General features: G+C 41.9%; 1 protein-coding gene across 7 annotated transcripts in view; it reads right to left on the bottom strand.

The window, feature by feature from the left end:
* Nucleotides 1-21,738, bottom strand: part of sdccag8 (SHH signaling and ciliogenesis regulator sdccag8) — a 272,774-nt gene that overhangs the window by 57,142 nt on the left and 193,894 nt on the right. For all 7 annotated transcript variants that reach the window (XR_013547645.1, XM_078405351.1, XM_078405349.1 and 4 more), the window contains one exon: nt 1,100-1,231. Coding sequence is in view for 6 of the 7 variants with exons in the window: in XM_078405351.1 (XP_078261477.1) it covers nt 1,100-1,231 (132 nt within the window). In the remaining variant the exon portion in view is untranslated. The remainder of the gene's footprint in view (nt 1-1,099; nt 1,232-21,738) is intronic.

Genomic DNA, 21,738 nt, shown 5'->3' with positions numbered 1-21,738 from the left:
CTACCAGAATCTGAAGAATCCTCTACATCTGCTGATAGATGCCAGCCCAGCCACCACGCCCAGGACACAGGTTGTCATTGCATCCCCTTCTTTCTACACTGTAACACCCTGTCTCAGCTAACCTTTCTATCCCTCCCCACCAACCCGCTCATCGCATCACTTCCCCTCCACCCCGTCCACACTTTGCAATTTAAATAGAAATGTAACGATCTGTATCCACCCCCCAGCTGCAGCAGAGCTTCTCCTGTAAGGAAACCCCCTCTCCTGGCACAAGAAGCAAAGGAGCAAATTGGCCCATTAATGGAGCAAATCAACACAGGGATAGACACAAAATGCTGGAGTAACTCAGTGTGACAGGCAGCATCTCTGGAGAGAAGGAATGGGTAACGTTTCAGGTCGAAACCCTTCTTCAGACTCAAGACTTCAGTTTGAAGAAGGGTCTCGACCCAAAGTTTCACCCATTCCTTCTCTCCAGAGATGTTGCCTGTCCTGTTGAGTTACTCCAGCATTTTGTGTCTATTTTCGGTGGAAATGTGGAACTTGCTTCACAGGGACTGATTAAAGTGGATCGGATAGATACAAGGGAAATTGGGGGGTGGGGTTGGGTGTTGCATTATTAGAAAACAGACTCGATTTTCTGTACCACGTTGCCATCTCATTTGCACGTGTCACGAAAATTGAGTTGTAAACTATACATTTCACATTTACGTATTCACTTTTTTCATATAAATTCAGTGAGAGCTAATTTTATTCAATATCTCAAATTTTTGTGTCACATTTGTGAATACTGTAAGGAAGAATTTCTGTCACCCATGCGACCATTACAGAGGGGTGGCTGTTATTCCCAGGGGTTACAAATGACAGGTTTACTTTCTGAAGTGCAGGCATTGATCATTCTGTTTATGAAAAAGGGTTGAGTTAAATATTTTTTTTAAACGTGTTTTACATTATTTCTGACCACCAAGGCACTCCATTATATTGAAGACTTTTACTTTATCATGGCATTTTTTTTCCATCATGCTCAAAACAGAGAAAATGCAGTTAAAGAAATTGAGATTACGATCACTCAACATATCGTGTGGATTCCCATGCTAAATACCTCTGTTTCATTCTTTCATGCACTGTTCCATGCTGGATACACTGGTTTTCCATTTCTTCATTTCTTGCTTGTAGTTTCTCCAACCTTTCCTGTAAGTATTCTTTCTCTTGGCAAAGTTGGCCAACCTCTGATCTAGAATATATAATTCAGCAGATGAAAATCGGGAAAAGATAAATGAGGAAAGACCAAAAGAGGACAACAATAGTTCCTATTTGTGCATTAATTATTATCATGAAAGGTGCATAGAGGAATGGGAAGGTTAAATATTAATTAATTAGAGATTGTCTCACTGAATTATTTGACCACACTTACAAGATGCAACATCAACAATAACAATAATGTGTCATTTCCACAACAACTTTAAAGAGGAAGGAGTACTATCAAACATACTTTACAATGAAACATATAAGGAGACAGTGGCCTTTGAATGAGTTCAAGTTTACACAATGTAGAAAATGGGAGAATAGCAGTATTTTCATTCATCATCAAGACAGCATTTGACTGAGCATAATATTAAAGATGACTTGCAAAGTACAAGCAACAGTAGTATTGAAGAATCCATGTGTTGTCTGGAGTATCTGTGTAAGTGATTTGGGCTTAGGAGGCCAAAAATCAGAGTCCCAGACCATTGTTTGAAAACTTCTTAAGGGGAGTGTCATTGGTCCAGTCATGTTCAGGTGCTACATTTTTGGCTTTTCCCCCCATTCTAAAATTCTGAGTGAGCCTATTTCTGATGTCTCTACAGTGACCAGTTATTTTCAAAACTGCTGCCTCGAGGATCAGACAATCCCACCTGCACCAAGAAATAAATAGTATTCAGACTTGGGGCGGATATTATATGGCACATTTGGCTACCAAAATGTCAGTCGATGATGATTCCCTCTAAGTGAAAACTAGCTGCATCTCACAACATTTGGTGACACATTCACCTAGGTACTCTTCCCACCAACCATAGAAAGACCAACAATATCAATGTTGTGATTGCAAAATCAGGGTACAGACTCTGTGTCAAGTGGCTTACATTTCAATCTCTCAATCTCCCTCCATTACTAATAAAAGATAACAAGACAATTTTTGAAGATTCAGGAACCTCAACAATATCCAGGATATGGAAGGCCAATTGATCAGTAATCCTCAATCGTTTAATGATATATTGTCACATGTACCTAAATGCAGTGAAATTATTTGTTTTGCATACAATCCAGTAAAATCATACTGTACATAAGCACTATTGTATAAGAGTATGAGTGCAATGCTTGAAGCATAAAAATAGTAGACAGTATGCCCATGAACTCAATATTTATGCTCTCTACAGAAGAGGTGCTAAACACTACTGAAGAACAGGAGTATATAGTGGATCTATTTGCACAATCTACTTTGAAAACTGTATGACCTAGTACTGAGAAGAGCAGGAGGTAAACACCATCACATGAAAGTTCATCAACATGTCTTATCATCCTTCATTGTTGCTGTCAAATTCCTGAGTGTAATTCCAAAATTGACTGGATGGAGGCCCTAGCAGGGAAGACGGTAGAACAGCAATGGCAGGTATTCCTGGGAATAATGCAGAGGTTGCAGGATCAATTTATTCCAAAGAGGTGGAAAGACTCAAAGGGGAGTAAGAGACACCTGTGGCTGACAAGGGAAGTCAGGGACAGCATAAAAATTAAGGAGAGGAAGTATAACATAGCAAAGAAGAGTGGGAAGACAGAGGATTGGGACTCTTTTAAAGAGCAACAAAAGTTAACTAAAAAGGCAATACGGGGAGAAAAGATGAGGTACGAGGGTAAACTAGCCAATAATATAAAGGAGGATAGCAAAAGTTTTTTTAGGTACGTGAAGAGGAAAAAAATAGTCAAGGCAAATGTGGGTCCCTTGAAGACAGAAGCAGGGGAATTTATTATGGGGAACAAAGAAATGGCAGACGAGTTAAACCGTTACTTTGGATCTGTCTTCACTGAGGAAGATACACACAATCTCCCAAATGTTCTAGGGGCCGGAGAACCTAGGGTGATGGAGGAACTGAAGGAAATCCACATTAGGCAGGAAATGGTTTTGGGTAGACTGATGGGACTGAAGGCTGATAAATCCCCAGGGCCTGATGGTCTGCATCCCAGGGTACTTAAGGAGGTGGCTCTAGAAATGGTGGAAGCATTGGAGATCATTTTTCAATGTTCTATAGATTCAGGATCAGTTCCTGTGGATTGGAGGATAGCAAATGTTATCCCACTTTTTAAGAAAGGAGGGAGAGAGAAAACGGGTAATTATAGACCAGTTAGTCTGACATCAGTGGTGGGGAAGATGCTGGAGTCAATTATAAAAGACGAAATTGCTGAGCATTTGGATAGCGGTAACAGGATCATTCCGAGTCAGCATGGATTTACGAAGGGGAAATCATGCTTGACAAATCTACTGGAATTTTTTGAGGATGTAACTAGGAAAATTGACAGGGGAGAGTCAGTGGATGTGGTGTACCTCGACTTTCAGAAAGCCTTCGACAAGGTCCCACATAGGAGATTAGTGGGCAAAATTAGGGCACATGGTATTGGGGGTAGGGTACTGACATGGATAGAAAATTGGTTGACAGACAGAAAGCAAAGAGTGGGGATAAATGGGTCCCTTTCGGAATGGCAGGCAGTGACCAGTGGGGTACCGCAAGGTTCGGTGCTGGGACCCCAGCTATTTACGATATACATTAATGACTTAGACGAAGGGATTAAAAGTACCATTAGCAAATTTGCAGATGATACTAAGCTGGGGGGTAGTGTGAATTGTGAGGAAGATGCAATAAGGCTGCAGGGTGACTTGGACAGGTTGTGTGAGTGGGCGGATAAATGGCAGATGCAGTTTAATGTAGATAAGTGTGAGGTTATTCACTTTGGAAGTAAGAATAGAAAGGCAGATTATTATCTGAATGGTGTCAAGTTAGGAGGAGGAGGAGTTCAACGAGATCTGGGTGTCCTAGTGCATCAGTCAATGAAAGGAAGCATGCAGGTATAGCAGGCAGTGAAGAAAGCCAATGGAATGTTGGCCTTCATAACAAGAGGAGTTGAGTATAGGAGCAAAGAGGTCCTTCTACAGTTGTACCGGGCCCTGGTGAGACCGCACCTGGAGTACTGTGTGCAGTTTTGGTCTCCAAATTTGAGGAAGGATATTCTTGCTATGGAGGGCGTGCAGCGTAGGTTCACTAGGTTAATTCCCGGAATGGCGGGACTGTCTTATGTTGAAAGGCTGGAGCGATTGGGCTTGTATACACTGGAATTTAGAAGGATGAGGGGGGATCTTATTGAAACATATAAGATAATTAGGGGATTGGACACATTTGAGGCAGGAAACATGTTACCAATGTTGGGGGAGTCCAGAACAAGGGGCCACAGTTTAAGAATAAGGGGTAGGCCATTTAGAACGGAGATGAGGAAGAACTTTTTCAGTCAGGGAGTGGTGAAGGTGTGGAATTCTCTGCCTCAGAAGGCAGTGGAGGCCAGTTCGTTGGATGCTTTCAAGAGAGAGCTGGATAGAGCTCTTAAGGATAGCGGAGTGAGGGGGTATGGGGAGAAGGCAGGAACGGGGTACTGATTGAGAGTGATCAGCCATGATCGCATTGAATGGTGGTGCTGGCACGAAGGGCTGAATGGCCTACTCCTGCACCTATTATCTATTGTCTATTGTCTATTTTGGGAACAATATCTTCAAGGAATGCACTCCACTGCCTAATCTTGGATAGTCTGGTGTCAAGTTTCTTTATGTTACACCAGCTCTCCACCTCTTTCCACCACCAACAGCACTATCACCAATGCGAGAATTCACCACCACTTCCAAAACATCTCAATATCCCCAACTCTTTCTGACAACCAGTTTGCAGGCAGTAGCATTTAAGAAGAAGGCCTCCCTCTACCTTCCAAACCCAAGTTAAACTGGGCAATAAAGGCATCATCTCCAGCTTTGGCCACTGAACAAATAGACAACTGTACTCCGAGGACCTTACTCTGCTTCAATTCAAGTTCTTTTTGTTATTATCAAACTAGATATATTAACTTCCTTTTTAAGATTATTTCTCGATATAAAATTCTTGTTCCCTACATTTTTCTTCCAGGTGGCCTGATCTTCTCTGATATTGGCAAATTTTGTGGCACACTAAAGATCACAGATGGAAAGCTTGACTTTAAATAGAAAGATTGATTTAATCAATCCTCCCCTAACTGACGATCCGTCGACCCATTGCCGGCCAGGGAGTGTACCCCGGGGCCGTGGGCGGGCTAGGGGGGACAGGGAAGGGGAGAGGGAGCCACTCAGGTCAGCCCCGGGCGTCTATCGTGTCGGCCAGAGCAAGCCGTGGAGCCATTGGGTGGAAACCTTTCCTGCAGTGGCAACTAGGCGGCAACGGCCATCTTGCTTGACCCTCTGCCGCCGCACTGCACCACGGGAGGAAGGTCAGGAGCAGGGCACGCCAGGCCTCCCGGCGGGGGGGGGGGGGGGGAGAGCGCATTTATTACATTTTATTAAATTAATTGTTTTTAAAAAGTAACAAAACTTGATTTATTGAGACCGCGGGGGAATGGTGAGTAGGGTGGGCCTAAAATTGTTGCGCTATCATGTATCGTTTTGGCTGTATTTTGAGAACAAATCTATCCACAAACAAGATGAGAGTTTTACTAATATATATAGATAGTTTATTGAACATTGAGAAATGTGAGTAAGTGTAGGAATCATACATATAATTATAGACCATACTAATTCTTTGAGGAAGAAAAACATCATGTTTTCCATTTGAAACTGTAAATTATAATTACTTTTTTTATGTTGATGTTAATTTATATTCTTGTCAACCAAATATGAATCTGGCTAGTTAACACTTTGAAAGTTTCAGATAGAATCAATTTAAAATTCTCAAATGCCACAGGCCAATTTAAAAAACCACAAATTAAGTAAAAGATTTTGAGAGTGGCAGCTGATAAACCAGTAAGCAATTTGAACAGGAAGAAAGTTGTATAATTGTCTATTCAACTCAAAAAGCTCTCAATCAGACACGTCTGTACTTATAATTTATCATCTTTGGAAAGGAACTGCTTTGCATGAACTTCTCAACTAAACCATCTTAAGGATTATGTGTCCTCATCGTGCTGTCAGTAAAGCTTGCACAGGAAAGGATGATGCAAAGTTGATAGTTATATATATTTCAAATTCAGCAATTATATCTATATACTAAAACTTTTCCTGAACTACAGCCAAAATGGTACACGAAAGCGCAACAATTTTAGGTCCACCTAACTCACCGTTGTCCCTTTGGTGCTAATGAAAGGTTTCATTGAAATCGGTGTTGTATTTTTAAAGTTTGTCACATTTTAAAGTTTAAATCTATCTCCTCGGGAGGGAGGGAGTGGAGGGGGGGGGGGTGGAGGGAAGATAGGAGTTGAGGGGGATGGGGGGTGTGATGTATATATGCAGCAATATGGTAAAGCTGCTGTATTCACCGTTAACCTGTAGTCTCCGCAGATTCTCACACTACCGTCTGCCTTGTCAATGGAGACAATCGGTGCCGCCCATTTCGAGTGTTGAACGGGTTCTATGATTTTCTCTTCCTGTAGGCGATCTAATTCGCGATCAATGCGATCGCGACGGGCCAGCGGCACTGGTCGAGCCTTGCTGAATTTTGGTGGTACGGCCGGGTCGATGTAGATGTCGACTTCAACGCCCTTGAACGTCCCGAGTTCCGCTTTGAAGAGGTCACCGTATTTGGAGAGGAGGCTCTGCAGGCGGTCATTCACGTTGATCTGGTTCACCTCCTGCCAGTTGAGTCACGGAACTTTCAACCACTCACGGCCAAGTAGGCTTGGTCCCGCCCCCTTCACTACCTGCAGCTTGAGCGTCGCTGTTTGCTGGTTGTGAGAGACGGGCACCGAACATTCTCCCAACAATTCCACTTTCTCTCCAGTGTAAGTACGGAGAACCACAGTGCTATCACGAAGGCGTAACCTTTCACCTTTTCGCTACTGGTCCTTCCATGTCTCTTCACTGATAAGTGTAACTCCAGCTCTGGTATCGATTTGCATGGGGATAGTCTTTTCCCCCACACACATGTCCACAGTGAAAGGAGTAACTTTCTTCTCACTTTTAGTATGATAAAGACCATACACATCACCTTCCTCGGTCACTTGGTGGCTTTTTTCCGTTTTTCCGGCTGACTGCTTTTTCTGCAGTTTTTTCCTTCCACGCTGAGCATTTTTCCCACTCGACTTGCAAACCCGTGAGAAATTTCCTTTTATCCCGCAGTTGAAACAATCCACCTGTTTCGCTGGACAGTCGATCGGGTCAGCGTGGGGAGAGCCACCACAGCGTTAACACAAAGATCCTCTTACGGTTCCCTGCTTGGGCTGACCACTGTGAGGCCCTCTTGATTTTGCGATTTTGTTTATCGCTTCGCTGGGCTTTTGTTTCCCGTCATGGAGATCAGCCGTGTTGCGGTCAGCCATCTCCATAACGGTGACGATACCGAGTGCCTTGTCGAAATCCAGCGTGGCTTCCGACAATAATCGACGTTGAATGCGGTCATCATCAATCCCACACACCAAACGATCACGTAACATTTCCTTGAGATTCGAACCATAAGCACAATGTTCAGCGAGGTGACGTAACTCGGCCACATAATCAGCGACTGACTCACCTGGTTGACGATGACGAGAGTTGAATTTGTAACGCAGGACGGTTTCGTCTGACGGTTTTGGGACCTTGTGATTCGTGACTGTTGACACAATCTCAGAATATTCGACTTGCCCAGGTTTCTGTGGAGCAAGTAAACTCGAGATGAGTCTGTACGTTGATCCTCCACACACAGAAAGCAAGATGGCCCTCTTCTTTCCTGCATCTGTAATGTCGTTGGCTAGGAAGTAATGTTCAATGCGCTCGGCGTACTGCACCCAGTTGCGCTGTGCAACATCAAATTCCCCTATTGAGCCAAAAATAGCCATGGTAGCCACAACAGCAAGTCATCAGATGAAACTTCAAAACAAGTTTATCCTCGTCGCCAATTCTACTCAGTATCATTCTCAAAAGCACGCATTGAGTGGGAGACCAAAACGACACACGTCTGGACACAAGATCGCCATTTTAAACTCCCTGTGCATTTTAGCAAATGCGCAGGCACAGCTTTACCATATTGTTGCATGTATACATCACATTGCAGCTTTACCATATTGCTGCATGTATACATCACAGGGGGGAGGGGAAGGGGGAGGGGGAGGGGAAGGCGGAGGGGGAGGGGGGAGACAATAGACAATAGGTGCAGGAATAGGCTATTCGGCCCTTCGAGCCAGTACCGCCATTCAATGTGATCATGGCTGATCATTCACAATCAGTACCCCGTTCCTGCCTTCTCCCCATACCCCCTGACTCTGTTATCTTTAAGAGCTCTATCTAGCTCTCTCTTGAAAGCATCCAGAGAATTGGCCTCCACTGCCTTCTGAGGCAGAGCATTCCACAGATTTACAACTTTCTGACTGAAAAAGTTGTTCCTCATCTCCATTCTAAATGGCCTACCCCTTATTCTTAAACTGTGGCCCCTGCTTCTGGACCCCCCCAACATTGGGAACATGTTTCCTGCCTCTAACGTGTCCAATCCCATAATAATGTTTCAATAAGATCCCCTCTCATCCTTCTAAATTCCAGGTAGTGTAAGAAATTAACTGCAAATGCTGGTACAAATCGAAGGTATTCATTCACAAAATGCTGGAGTAACTCAGCAGGTCAGGCAGCATCTCAGGAGAGAAGGAATGGGTGACGTTTCGGGTCGAGACCCTTCTTCCAGGAATTAACCTAGTGAACCTATGTTGCACTCCCTCGATAGCAAGAATGTCCTTCCTCAAATTTGGAGACCAAAACTGCACACTGTACTCCAGGTGCGGTCTCACTAGTGTCTTGTACAACTGCAGAAGGACATCTTTGTTCCTATACTCAACTGCTCTTGTCATAAAGCCCACACATGCCATTGACTTTTTTCACTGCCTGCTGTACCTGCAAGCTAACTTTAAGTGACTGATGAACAAGGACACCCAGATCTCTTTGTACTTCTCCATTTCCTAATTTGACACCATTCAGATAATAATCTGCCTCCCTGTTCTTAAAACCAAAGTGGATAACCTCACATTTATTCACATTAAACTGCATCTGCCATGCATCTGCCCACTCACACAACCTGTCCAAGTCACCCTGCATCCTCATAGCATCCTCCTCACAGTTCACCCTGCCACCCAACTTTGTGTCATCCGCAAATTTGCTAATGTTACTTTTAATCCCTTCATCTAAGTCATTAATGTATATTGTAAATAGCTGCGGTCCCAGCACCGAGCCTAGTCACTGCCTGCCATTCTGAAAGGGAGGGGGGAGGGGGAAGAGGGAGGGGAGGGTGCTGCACCAATGCAGGAGAGGTTTGGGCCCAACGGGCCCACTTGGTCTAGTAGTTACATATATTTCAAATTGAGCAATGATGCAAGGATGTAACGTCTGTACAGAAACATAAACTTCCAATAGATTAAAGAAGGTGAGAATTAGAGCACATAGTTCAGTTACAATGAGTAGAGAAGTGAATTTTCCCAGGAGCAGAAGCTCTGGAAGGAATGCATAGCACCTCTACAGATGGCAGTTCATCACTTCAATGTCTCAGAAGGCTAACACCATCTTTTCAGGGAGCTAATGGAGCCTATTCATCCATGCAGCATGTGAGATTACATATTAGATCTGGAAAAGTTAATATAAGCAAACAGACCTTAATTTGTTCAATATGTTGGATATCTAATGGTATTAATTTGTCAACTCTGTGAGGAAGGCAATTCTAAATTAATGTTATCAATTTAAATCAATTAGACATTATCTCAACTATAAATTTATATTCAGAATTGCTGTCTTGCTAAATTACTGTGAGAATAGGATTACTTTTGTAACATTTATTTAAGTAGTTATTCCTGACTATTAATGATGCATATACTGAATATTAATGATTACATGCTGCCAACCATGATAACGATTGATGAACATTTAAGTTTACTGCCTGCTGTTCCAACTTCCCTGGTAGAGTTAATTTGTTTGTTTCTATTGGAGATTGACCATTTACCCACTAATATCATTTTAGCTATCTAACATAATACTTTTCCATGAACAAAGTTTAGAAAACATTGGGTTAGGAGTGTATCCTTGGTTGCTTGAGCTAAACATTCAATAGACCAGTGGCTGTGCATATCAATTCGCTTACATCTTTGGTTTCATTGACAATTCCTTTCTGGACTCTGCAGACTAAGTTTTTCCTATTATTGCTTATAGCTTATTTTTTTACATCAAACTTGTTCTGTTGCACTGCACTGTTTACATTGGTTAGATTTTTAAGACCAATATTCTGACTATATCCAATAATCAGTTTTTAGTTGCTACTTTATGCCAAGAACAAACCTATCACCAATCAATGTCTTGATTGAATCAAGGAAATCAATCTTCCTTGATTTTATCTGTATAATTTCATACATGGCATTGTTTTGACTAATATATTCTATATAGTTTTAATGTTATATTTCTTTTGCTACATTTGTTTAATTGTATGAATAACATACATTATTTTGGAAATTGTTAACTGCAGTCTCCACTTTTTAAAGACTTTAACTACATTATAGTTACTCTACTGTTAAAAATTGTTAGGACTAGGAGAGACGCCACCTAAATGGTAAGACTCCTTTCTGATGCAGCATCCTGCACGCTGAAGGAGAGGGTTCTCCTTTTCACGGCTAGAGAGAATGGAGAGGGAACACCAAGGTATCCTTGGTGTGGCGTAACGGTTGAGTTGCTGCCTTACAGTGCCAGAGACCTGGGTTCGATCATGATTATGGTTGCTGTCTGTACGGAGTTTGTACGTTCTCCTCGTGACCTGCTTGGGTTTTCTTCCAGTTTCCTCCCACACTCCAAAGATGGAAGGTTTGGTATAATTGTAATTTGTCCCTAGTGTGCGGGGATAGTTGGTCAGCACGGACTCAGTGGGCCGAAGGGCCTGTTTAAATGCTGTATCTTTAAACTAAACTAAACTAATGCATCCAGTAAATGAAATCCTCAGCATAAATTCTCCAAATTGCACCGTTGTAGCAGCCATTCCTTTTATTTGTGCTTCTTCCTTCACTCAATAAACACCATCATTTCATCTGCCTTTCTTATTACTTTGTGTAGTCTTGTGTTTCATGTATTTGGATACTTAGATATCTCTACAAATTCTCTACCTTTTAACAATTTAAAAAAACCTAGATGCTGGAAACCATGGATAAAAACAAAAAGTGCTGAAAATAATCAGCAGGTCAGGCAGCATCTGTGGAAGGAGAAACAGAATTAATATTTCACATTTGAGACCCTTTGTCAGAACTGGGAAAGAACAAAAGCAAGTTTTTTTCAGTAGACAAAAAAAATCACTGATCAGGTGACACCAAATGAGTTAAATTAGCAGTTAGAATTGTATAAATGAAAGTCTTTTAAATTGGCAATTGATTTGTTTCTTATGGCTCTCACGAGACTCATTTCCTGCTTATTGCGCTGCTAAATTGTGATAACTGCAATTTTTAAGACTGATTCCTTTAAAGTTTATGAGCAGATGTGTATTATAGGACTCTTCTGAGGAAATTGCAGCAGAAACTACCACACTGCTTCTGTTGAAAGCCCTAACGGCCAGCATCTTGAAGTCGAGCCAATAAGAACAATGATTTTAACCGCTTTGAACTGCCATAAACGAGGATCCTAAAATGTTTTACATTAGTTGTTGCTCAAAAATTGTATGATCACTTTGACTCTCACTGTAGCCAAACTCTTAATACTTTACAATTGGTTATTACAGAGATAAATATAGGTTTATGTTTGGAATAAAATGCTTGGATAGAAATGCTACAAAAAAGCTGATTCAGCCAAAATGCAGGAAAGGCAAAAAGATGTGAAATAGTGTGAATGGGTGATCGATGGTCGGCGTGGATTCGGTGAGCTGAGGTGCCTGTTTCTAAGCTGTATCTTTCAATCAATCAATTCAATGTCCATAATCTCTTTGCCATGGTTTGAAGTAGGAGACATAATGGACATCACTTTAATAGAAGAGTTAAATAGTTAGATTTAAGAAAAAGGATACTACAAAAAATATCTACTGTATATTATTATAACAAAGTTAAGATAGCAAATATTGTGAGAGGGTAATGAGGGAATGCAATTTGAATGGAAATGCAGTGTTAGCCCAATATTTAAATAGAAGAAATTGCAGTTCATCCAGAAGCAGAAGTCAGACCAACAGAAGACATGGAGTGGTTAAGAAGAGACAGTGATAAGGTGGAATTAAGGTATACGGTGATTAAGGTTTTGGTCATTGGCCTAAGTGAGTTGATGCATCTCATAGATGAGTCGAGTTTACCGAACATATGAAGGGAGAGTTGGGAAAAATAAGTTAGAATGGGCATACCCAAGGGACAGTTTCATCCAATGGGAAGAAAGAGAGGAGGGTATGCAGCACTGTCCACAGTCTTTTGATAAAGACACTGGAGCGCAACTGGTAGAGTTGTTGCCTTTCAGCACCAGACAGCCGGGTACGATTCTGACCTCGGGTGCTGTCTGTGTGGAGTTTGCACACTTTCCTTCTGACTGTGTAGATTTCCTCCAGGTGCTCCAGTTGCTTCTCACATTCATGTGGGTTTGTGGTTTAATTGGGCTCTGTAGATTCCCCTTAGTGTATAGGGAGTGGATCAAAAGTTGATAGTATAGAAATAGTGTGAATGGGTGATCGATGGTCGGCGTGGATTCGGTGAGCTGAGGTGCCTGTTTCTAAGCTGTATCTTTCAATCAATCAATTCAATGTCCATAATCTCTTTGCCATGGTTTGAAGTAGGAGACATAATGGACATCACTTTAATAGAAGAGTTAAATAGATAGATTTAAGAAAAAGGATACTACAAAAAATATCTACTGTATATTATTATAACAAAGTTAAGATAGCAAATATTGTCGTTCTCTGAACATAATATGGTCGAAGTGTAACAATATTAATTATTCCATGAAGAAAAATCTATTTCTTTCATGTCCTAAAGACAGCTGGCAACACTCATGATGAAACAAATTATGGTAGGCTTGTATGCAATAGGCTACATATCATTTGCAATACCACATGTGCAGACATCTGCACAACTGTTGTATGGGCAATAACATTAAGAGAAACTGTCCTGTAATCAATTCAGAATTATTTAACTCAGGACTGACTCCTGCTGCTATTTAGTTAACAGATGCCTTGGCTACAGAGTAACCATATCTGGCTACAACATTTAAAGAGGATACCAATTCCAAGAAAACCATCCAAAACACATACTCACATTAAAATCTACTCAGAAAATTGTTTTCATTCACTTATAAGTGAAGACCCTTACTTTCCTAGAAATATCAAATAATGGAGACTGATAATAACTAAATCCAAATCCAGAAAGACTAATATGTGCTGTTTTTCCAAAGTAGATTCAATTGTTTGGCCGTTTTGAGAATATACTTTGCTCTGCTTAGCTGAAAACATACTTCCAAAATACTCAGAGCCACAAACCCTGTTATTACATTTTACTACTACTATTATCAGAAAATACTTGGAAGGTCAAACCGCATCTGTGGGAAGAGAAGCAGAATTAATGTTTCAAGTCGTAGACACTTTGCCATAACTGGAAAGGAGACAAAAGAAGTGTGTTAAGCTGCCGTGAAGGTTGGGGAGAGTGAGATGTCTCTGATAGACAATAGACAATAGACAATAGGTGCAGGAGGAGGCCGTTCGGCCCTTCGAGCCAGCACCATTCAATGCGATCATGGCTGATCATTCTCAATCATTACCCCGTTCCTGCCTTCTCCCCATACCCCCTGACTCCGCTATCCTTAAGAGCTCTATCTAGCTCCTCTTGAATGCATTCAGAGAATTGGCCTCCACTGATAGGGTGAAACCGGAGTGACCAAAAATGACAGACGGAGTTTAATCCAAGCAAGTGCGAAGTGTTGCACTTTGGGAGGTCGAAAGTAGGGGAAAAGTCTGTAGTTAATAGCAAGACAGTTAACAGCAACGATGTACAGAGGGATCTTTGGGGGGGGGGGGGGGGGGGTGTCCAAGTCCACAAGTTCCTGAAGGTGACAACACATTGGCAAAGACATTGTGAGCTGAAGGGCCTGTCCTTGCGCTGTATTGATCTATGTTCTATATTCTATATACTCACATTAAAATCATATTATATACACCAGATAACCTTGTTAACAGTTTATCCCCATATTCACCCCAATTTACCTATCAGCAATATCCTCCCTTTGCCATCCTCCCTCGATCTTAAGTCTGAAGAAGGGTCTCGAGCCGAAACATCACCCATTCCTTCTCTCCCGAGATGCTGCCTGACCTGCTGAGTTACTTCAGCATTTTGTGAATAAATCGACTCCCTCGACCTTAATAAGCTTTGTTTCTCTTGTTCTCAGTTCTGACTAGGGGTCTTCGATCTGAAACATTAACTACGTTTGTCATCCCACACATGTTGAGTATTTTGAGATGTTTTAATTTTTATTTTAGATTTACTGTTTCAGCAGTATTTAACATTTTAATTTAATAATATTGCTCAACTAAGATTTTGTTGGAACTATACAGTGAAGTACACAGAAGAGTACAGTGAAGAATAGAGAATAAAGAAAAAAAAGGGCCAAATAATTTGGTACTGAACAAAAAGAGAAAAGTATGGCCTGTGAAGTACTTTATAATTGAAATTAAAAAAATCTCAAATTCTCCACAGAAAAATTCTGCATTCAATTTGGATAAAAATAGTTAACAAGCAATTTACATACTGCATTATTTTATTTATTTACAACATATATTTATCTTAATAACTAAACTTCTACTGTAGCTTAGTCTTTTTTTTCTGCATGAAACCTTATGTGATTTACATGACATGATATTCAAATAAACAACATTAGCTGAAATTAATTCTGGTTCCAACCAAAGGAAAAAATATCAGTCTACTTTTTCAACTAATTTTGTTCCAATTCTTCCACTCTTGAAGGCTGATAGGGCACATTGAGGGCTGGGAAAGTGTGATATCTGGGTGTGGTTGTTCTCTGATGATCACTATTCATCGAGCTTCCATCAGGTCTAATATTAGACATGAATATTACTACAACAAGAATTATTAAATAATGACCAGAAATGAGAACCTTGGACAATTTTCTTTCCAATAAATATTAAGGCCAATTTTAAATGTAAACTTGTATAACAGCTGAGATTGGTTAATGTATCAACAAGTAAATCTGAGAACATTCCTGCTCAGTTTTTAATTAACCTTTACATCATTCATCAAGGTAAAAACCTTGTCCTCATCAAATCCATGCCGCTGTAGCTAGCCTTATCTTAATGTTCACACAATTGGCTGCAATTTCATTTTATGATTACTGTGACGTTTCTGAACATTATGAAAACATGTCTCATTTATTACTGCTACCAACATCTCCAAGTCTCTAGACTGTTTTGTTATTTGCATTTTTATAGAGAATGCCATCATATAACCTCTCAAAGCTATATTCATCTCATACTGTTTAATTTGTTCCTTCTATGATTCATTTCCATTAACCCAGAATGGTTCCTCTCTTCCATGTGTTTCTCACAATAATAGTCATCTCCTCTAAGATTCCAATTGTATCCCCTTCTTGATAATTCTACACCACATTCATCAATTTGCATTAAATTGTACATGGTCAGTCCAAACTTTCATTACAAAGTTATTTGTGATTTTCTTCATTTCTTCATTAAAACAATAAATTATTGTTTCCTTCAATTCTTTACTGTACAGTTTTGTTATCATGTGCAAATCCAACAAAAATTACCATCAACAATAATGTTAAAACTTTTTTTTTCATCCACTGATATTCTTGGTCACATTATGTCGTGACATTTTTTTTATAGATCTCCCATATATAACCCAATATTAAAGATTTCTCTAGGATGCTCTATTTCTTCTTTTATGTCAAATATATTTTCCCTTAGAAGCTAAAACTCTCTGAATCCCAAGCCCAAATATTAACTGCAGTCGTAGGATGAATCTATCATTCACTCTCTTAATTCCCTGGAAAGTAGACTAGGACAAGCTTGCATTCTGATGGGTAATTCATCCATCATCCGATGATAACTGTTATTTTCATTTCATTATTAGTATTGAGTACTTTTCTGAAATTTCTTTTCTGGTTCCTGAAAAGTTGCAAATTTGCCATCTGCTATACTTTTCCTCTTATATTGCCAATCTGTTGAAATCAAAACATCCAGTGTCAGCAACATTTAGGATTCTGAAAAAGATTCTAGATGCAGCATCCAGCCAGAAGTCTGGAGGAAGTGGAACTTTACTGCTTCAGCTTGTTGAGACAGGACTTCCCTTAAACACTGCAAGTGTTGGCATTGCACAGACTCCTATTCTAACTTATTCTTTCACAGGAACTCAGATCTGTTACATTTTTTGCCTCTTTCATTCTTTCCCTTCCTCCTCAAATTCCAGGCTTTCTAAAATAACATTTTATAATGACCCACTTGGTACTTTGTGATCTATCTCTCCTAGTTTGGTCTTTCAGCTTTGCTGTTGTCCAAAATCATGACGCTCAAGGCATTTATCTCGGTGTCACGATAGAATACTTACAATCAGGCATATTATATCGCAAATGCAGCCACCAAGTAGTGTGGGCCTTTAGATAAAATAGCACCATTTTTACTGTGTCAAGACTTTTTTCTCTTAGCTGCAAATGTCAATACTGCAGAATACATTTTTCAATAAAACCTTTATCACTTCAGGCTGTCTGCCTTCCACAGCCTCCAACCTTATCGTTTCCCAGCCCCGCACAGCTCAGTTTTACCTTCTCCCCAAAATCCATAAACACAACTGCCCTGGCAGACCCATTGTTTCTGCCTGCTCCTGTCACACTGAAATGATTTCCACATACCTTGACTCCATCCTTTGCCCCCCATGTCCAATCTCTCCCGACGTATGTCCAAGATACCTCACATGCCCTTCGTCTCTTTAATGACTTCTGCTTTCCCAGCCCCCACCCCCTCATCTTTGGACTATGAACGTTCAGTCACTTTACACCTCCATCCTCCACCAGGACGGCCTTAAAGCCCTCTGTTTCTTCCTCGACCTCAAAACCATCCAATTTCCCTCTAACACACAACTCCACCTAGCGGAGCTGGTCCTCACCCTGAACAACTTCTCTTTCGACTCCTCCCACTTCCTCCAAGTCCAAGGTGTAGCTATGGGCACCTGCGTGGGCCCCAACTAGTCCTGCCTTTTTGTAGGGTACGTTGAACAATCCCTGCTCCAGGCGTACACTGGCCCTATCCCCGAACTATATCTTTGTTACATTGATGACTGCATTGGTGCTACCTCCTATACCCATGCAGAACTCATGGACTTCATCAACTTCACCACCAATTTCCATCCTGCACTCAAATTTACTTGGACCATCTCTGACACCTCCCTCCCTTTTCTTGATCTCAGTCCATACACTGGAATTTAGAAGGATGAGGGGGGATCTTATTGAAACATATAAGATAATTAGGGGATTGGACACATTAGAGGCAGGAAACATGTTCCCAATGTTGGGGGAGTCCAGAACAAGGGGCCACAGTTTAAGAATAAGGGGTAGGCCATTTAGAACGGAGATGAGGAAGAACTTTTTCAGTCAGAGAGTGGCGAAGGTGTGGAATTCTCTGCCTCAGAAGGCAGTGGAGGCCAGTTCGTTGGATGCTTTCAAGAGAGAGCTGGATAGAGCTCTTAAGGATAGCGGAGTGAGGGGGTATGGGGAGAAGGCAGGAACGGGGTACTGATTGAGAGTGATCAGCCATGATCGCATTGAATGGCGGTGCTGGCTCGAAGGGCTGAATGGCCTACTCCTGCACCTATTGTCTATTGTCTATTGTCCATCACAGGAAAAAGACTATCGATTGCTATCTATTACAAACCCACTGACTCCACAACTATCTCAACTACACTTCTTCCCACCCTGCTTCCTGCAAAGACTATCTCCTACTGCCATTTCCTCCGTCTATGCTGCATCTACATCCAAAATGAGGTGTTCCATACCAGGACATCCGAGGTCCTCATTCTTTAGGGAATGGGAGCTCCCCTCTCCCATCATAGAAGAGGCCCTCACTCGTGTTTCCTCGGTACCCCGCAGCTCCGCCCTTGCTCCCCCTCCTTCTAGGCACAACCGAGACAGAGTCCCCCTAGTCCTTACCTTTCACCCCATCAGCTGTCACATACAACACATAATCCTCAAATTTTCGCCACCTCCAACGGGATCCCAACACTAGTCACATCTTCCCATCTCCACCCATTTCTGCCTTCCGCAGAGACCGTTCCCTCCTTAACTCCCTGATTAACATCCCACCCAAACCAGCCCCTCCCCAGGTACCTTCCCCTGAAAGATGCAACACCTGCCCCTATATCTCCTCCCTCGACTCTGTCCAGGGACCCCGACAGTCCTTTCAGGTTAGGCAGAAGTTGACTTGCACCTCCTCCAACCTGATCTACTGTATCGTTGCTCAAGATGTGGACTCTTATACATCGGCGAGACCAAATGTAGACTGGGCGATCTTTTAGCAGAACACCTTCGCTCAGTCTGCCTGAACCTACATGATCTACCAGTTGCTAAACACTTTAATTTTCCTTCCCGTTCCCACACAGACCTTTCTGCCCTCAGTCTCCTCCATTGTCAGAGTGAGGCTAAATGTAAATTGGAGGAACAGCATCTCATATTTCTCTTGGGCAGCTTACAGCCCAGAGGTATGAATATTGATTTCTCTAAATTTGATTAACGCCAGCATTCCCTCTCTCTCTATCCCTCCCCCACCCAAGTCGCACCAGCTTCTCGTTTTCACCCAACAAACAGCTAACAATGACCTGATTCCTTTATCATCGTTACTTTTTTACATTTCTATCATTCATTGTTCTTTATCTCTCTACATCATCGTCTGTATCTCTCGTTTCCCTTTCCCTTGACTTTCAGACTGAGAAAGTGTCTCGACCCGAAACGTCACCCATTCCTTCTCTCCAGAGATGCTGCCTGAGTTACTCCAGCTTTTTGGGTCTACTCCAGCACTTTGTGTTTTACAAAAAATTCCAGCATCTGTAGTTCCTTGTAACTCCACATAACTGAAACAATAACAATAACAACATTTCAAAGACATCGGGACAGCTATGATTTGAGGGACACGGGTTAAAAATGGACAAATGGCAACATGGCCATCTAGGTTAGCATAGAAGAGAAGAGTTGGGGTGAAGGACATGTGCCCATGTTATATGTCTCTAAAAACATATGATGTATGAACCATGTATGATGTATGATTTGTAGATGGTTGAAAAACGAATCCAATGAAAAGTTTTAGTTTAGTTTAGAGATACAACATGGAAACATGCCTTTCAGCCCACTGAGAACATGCTGACCATCGGTCACCTGTTCACACACTAGTTCTCTGTTATCCCATTTTCTCATCCACTCCCTACACATTAGGGGAAATTTTAAAGAGGAGCTACAAACTTTGGGATGTTAGAGGAAACCAAGCACCCGAGGAAATCCACATGGTCACAGGGAGAATATACAAACACTATACAGGCAGCACCAGAAGTCAAGATTGAATGCCGGTCTCTAGTGCTGTGAGGCAGCAGCTCTACCAGCTGCCCCATTATGCCGCCCATTGGTAATCTCTTTAATCTCTGTAAAAAGTCGTCTGTTTTTCTCTCCAAGGATAAGAGCTGATATGCTGAGTATTTCCAGCATTTTCTGTTTTAGTTTCAATATATAAAGTAGACCAAATAATCAAGAATGTTCTGTATGCCTTACTTAAGAGATATACAAAACAGTACAGATTGTATCCTAGATATCCACATCTAACCTGTGCAGATGGGATGATCATTCATTCTCTGCTGGCTGTCTAAACCCTGTGTGAATTGAATTTGGCCAGTTTCAACAAAATTCCCAGTGGAATTTATGCTTTTCTTTCCAATAGATTTAATGACGAGTCATTAATCTGAAACATTAATTCTGTTTCTCTCTCCAAAGATGTTGCCTGACCAGCTGAATAATTTTAGCATTTCCCTTTTTTTTTCATTTCATGTGCCATTTGGACACAAATGCACTCTATAGCAGTGGCTTTGATTTGCTACAAATCATTAATAGGACACCCCCCACTCATAGATCACACAAAAAGATGTTGTAGAAACTGGACAAATTCATACTTGTCTAGTAGGGATCATTCATTTTGGTTTATGCTAACTCTATTTTGTTAGGAGACACAGAGGAATCTTTAATCTGATCTGATAGTGTTACAATACAATATGATACAATAAAACTTTATTCATCCCCAGAGGGAAATTGGTCTGCCGACAGTCACAACACACAAGGTACACAAAAACTTGAAATTAAAAGTGAAAAAAAAAGACAAACGACAGTTGGCTGGCTGCCGTGTGCACAGTGCCTTCACCGGAACAAATGAACAAACACAGACTTATCCCCTGGACAGAGGATTGTAAACTAGAGTGTCCCACCTCCTCCCCCACACCGGGTCCCCCTTTGTTTGAACCACTGCCGCAGAGGCTCCCGCTGCCGCCGCCGAGTGTCCTGCTACTACCGAGGCACCCGCAGCCGCCGCCGCCGCCGAGTCTCCTGCTGCCGCTCCCAAGGCTCCCATCGCCGCCACAGCTGAGGCTCCGTCGGCCCAGACAGGCCTCGCTGCCCGGCATCACCGTAGTCCCCTGGGAGGCCTGTGGGGCGAGTCAGGCCTACCGGCCACGTTCCAGTCTTCGGTCATTGTTCCAGTTGTCGGCGGGATACTCATAGAAACATAGAAAATAGGTGCAGGAGGGGGCCATTTGGCCCTTCGAGCCAGCACCGCCATTCATTGTGATCATGGCTGATCATCCACAATCAGTAACCCGTGCTTGCCTTCTCCCCATATCCTTTGAATCCACTAGCCCCAAGAGTATCTAACTATCTCTCGGGATACTCATAGAAACATAGAAAATAGGTGCAGGAGGAGGCCATTCGGTCCTTCGAGCCAGCACCGCCATTCATTATGATCATGGCTGATCATCCACAATCAGTAACCCGTGCTTGCCTTCTCCCCATATCCCTTGAATCCACTAGCCCCAAGAGTATCTAACTCTCTCTTAAATTCATCCAGTGATTTGGCCTCCACTGCCCTCTGTGGCAGAGAATTCCACAAATTCACAACTCTCTGGATGAAAAAGTTCCTTTTCACCTCAGTTCCCTTCATCCATTTTACTTGTCACATCCTCAAAAAATTCCAGAAGATTAGTCAAGCATGATTTCCCTTTCATAAATCCATGCTGACTTGGACTTATCCTTTTACTGCTATCCAAATGCACCGTTATTACCTCTTTAATAATTGACTCTAGCATCTTCCCCACCACCGATGTCAGGCTAACTGGTCTGTTATCCCACGGAAAAGTGGGATAACATTAGTTATCCTCCAATCCACAGGAACTGATCCTGAATCTATTGAACATTGGAAAATGATCACCAATGCGTCCACTATTTCTAGAGCCACCTCCCCGAGTACCCTGGGATGCAGACCATCGGGCCCTGGG

The sequence above is a fragment of the Rhinoraja longicauda genome, chromosome 9 (assembly GCF_053455715.1).
Source record: "Rhinoraja longicauda isolate Sanriku21f chromosome 9, sRhiLon1.1, whole genome shotgun sequence".
NCBI classification, from domain to species: Eukaryota; Metazoa; Chordata; class Chondrichthyes; order Rajiformes; family Arhynchobatidae; genus Rhinoraja; species Rhinoraja longicauda.
This window is presented reverse-complemented; position numbering and strand designations above follow the sequence as displayed.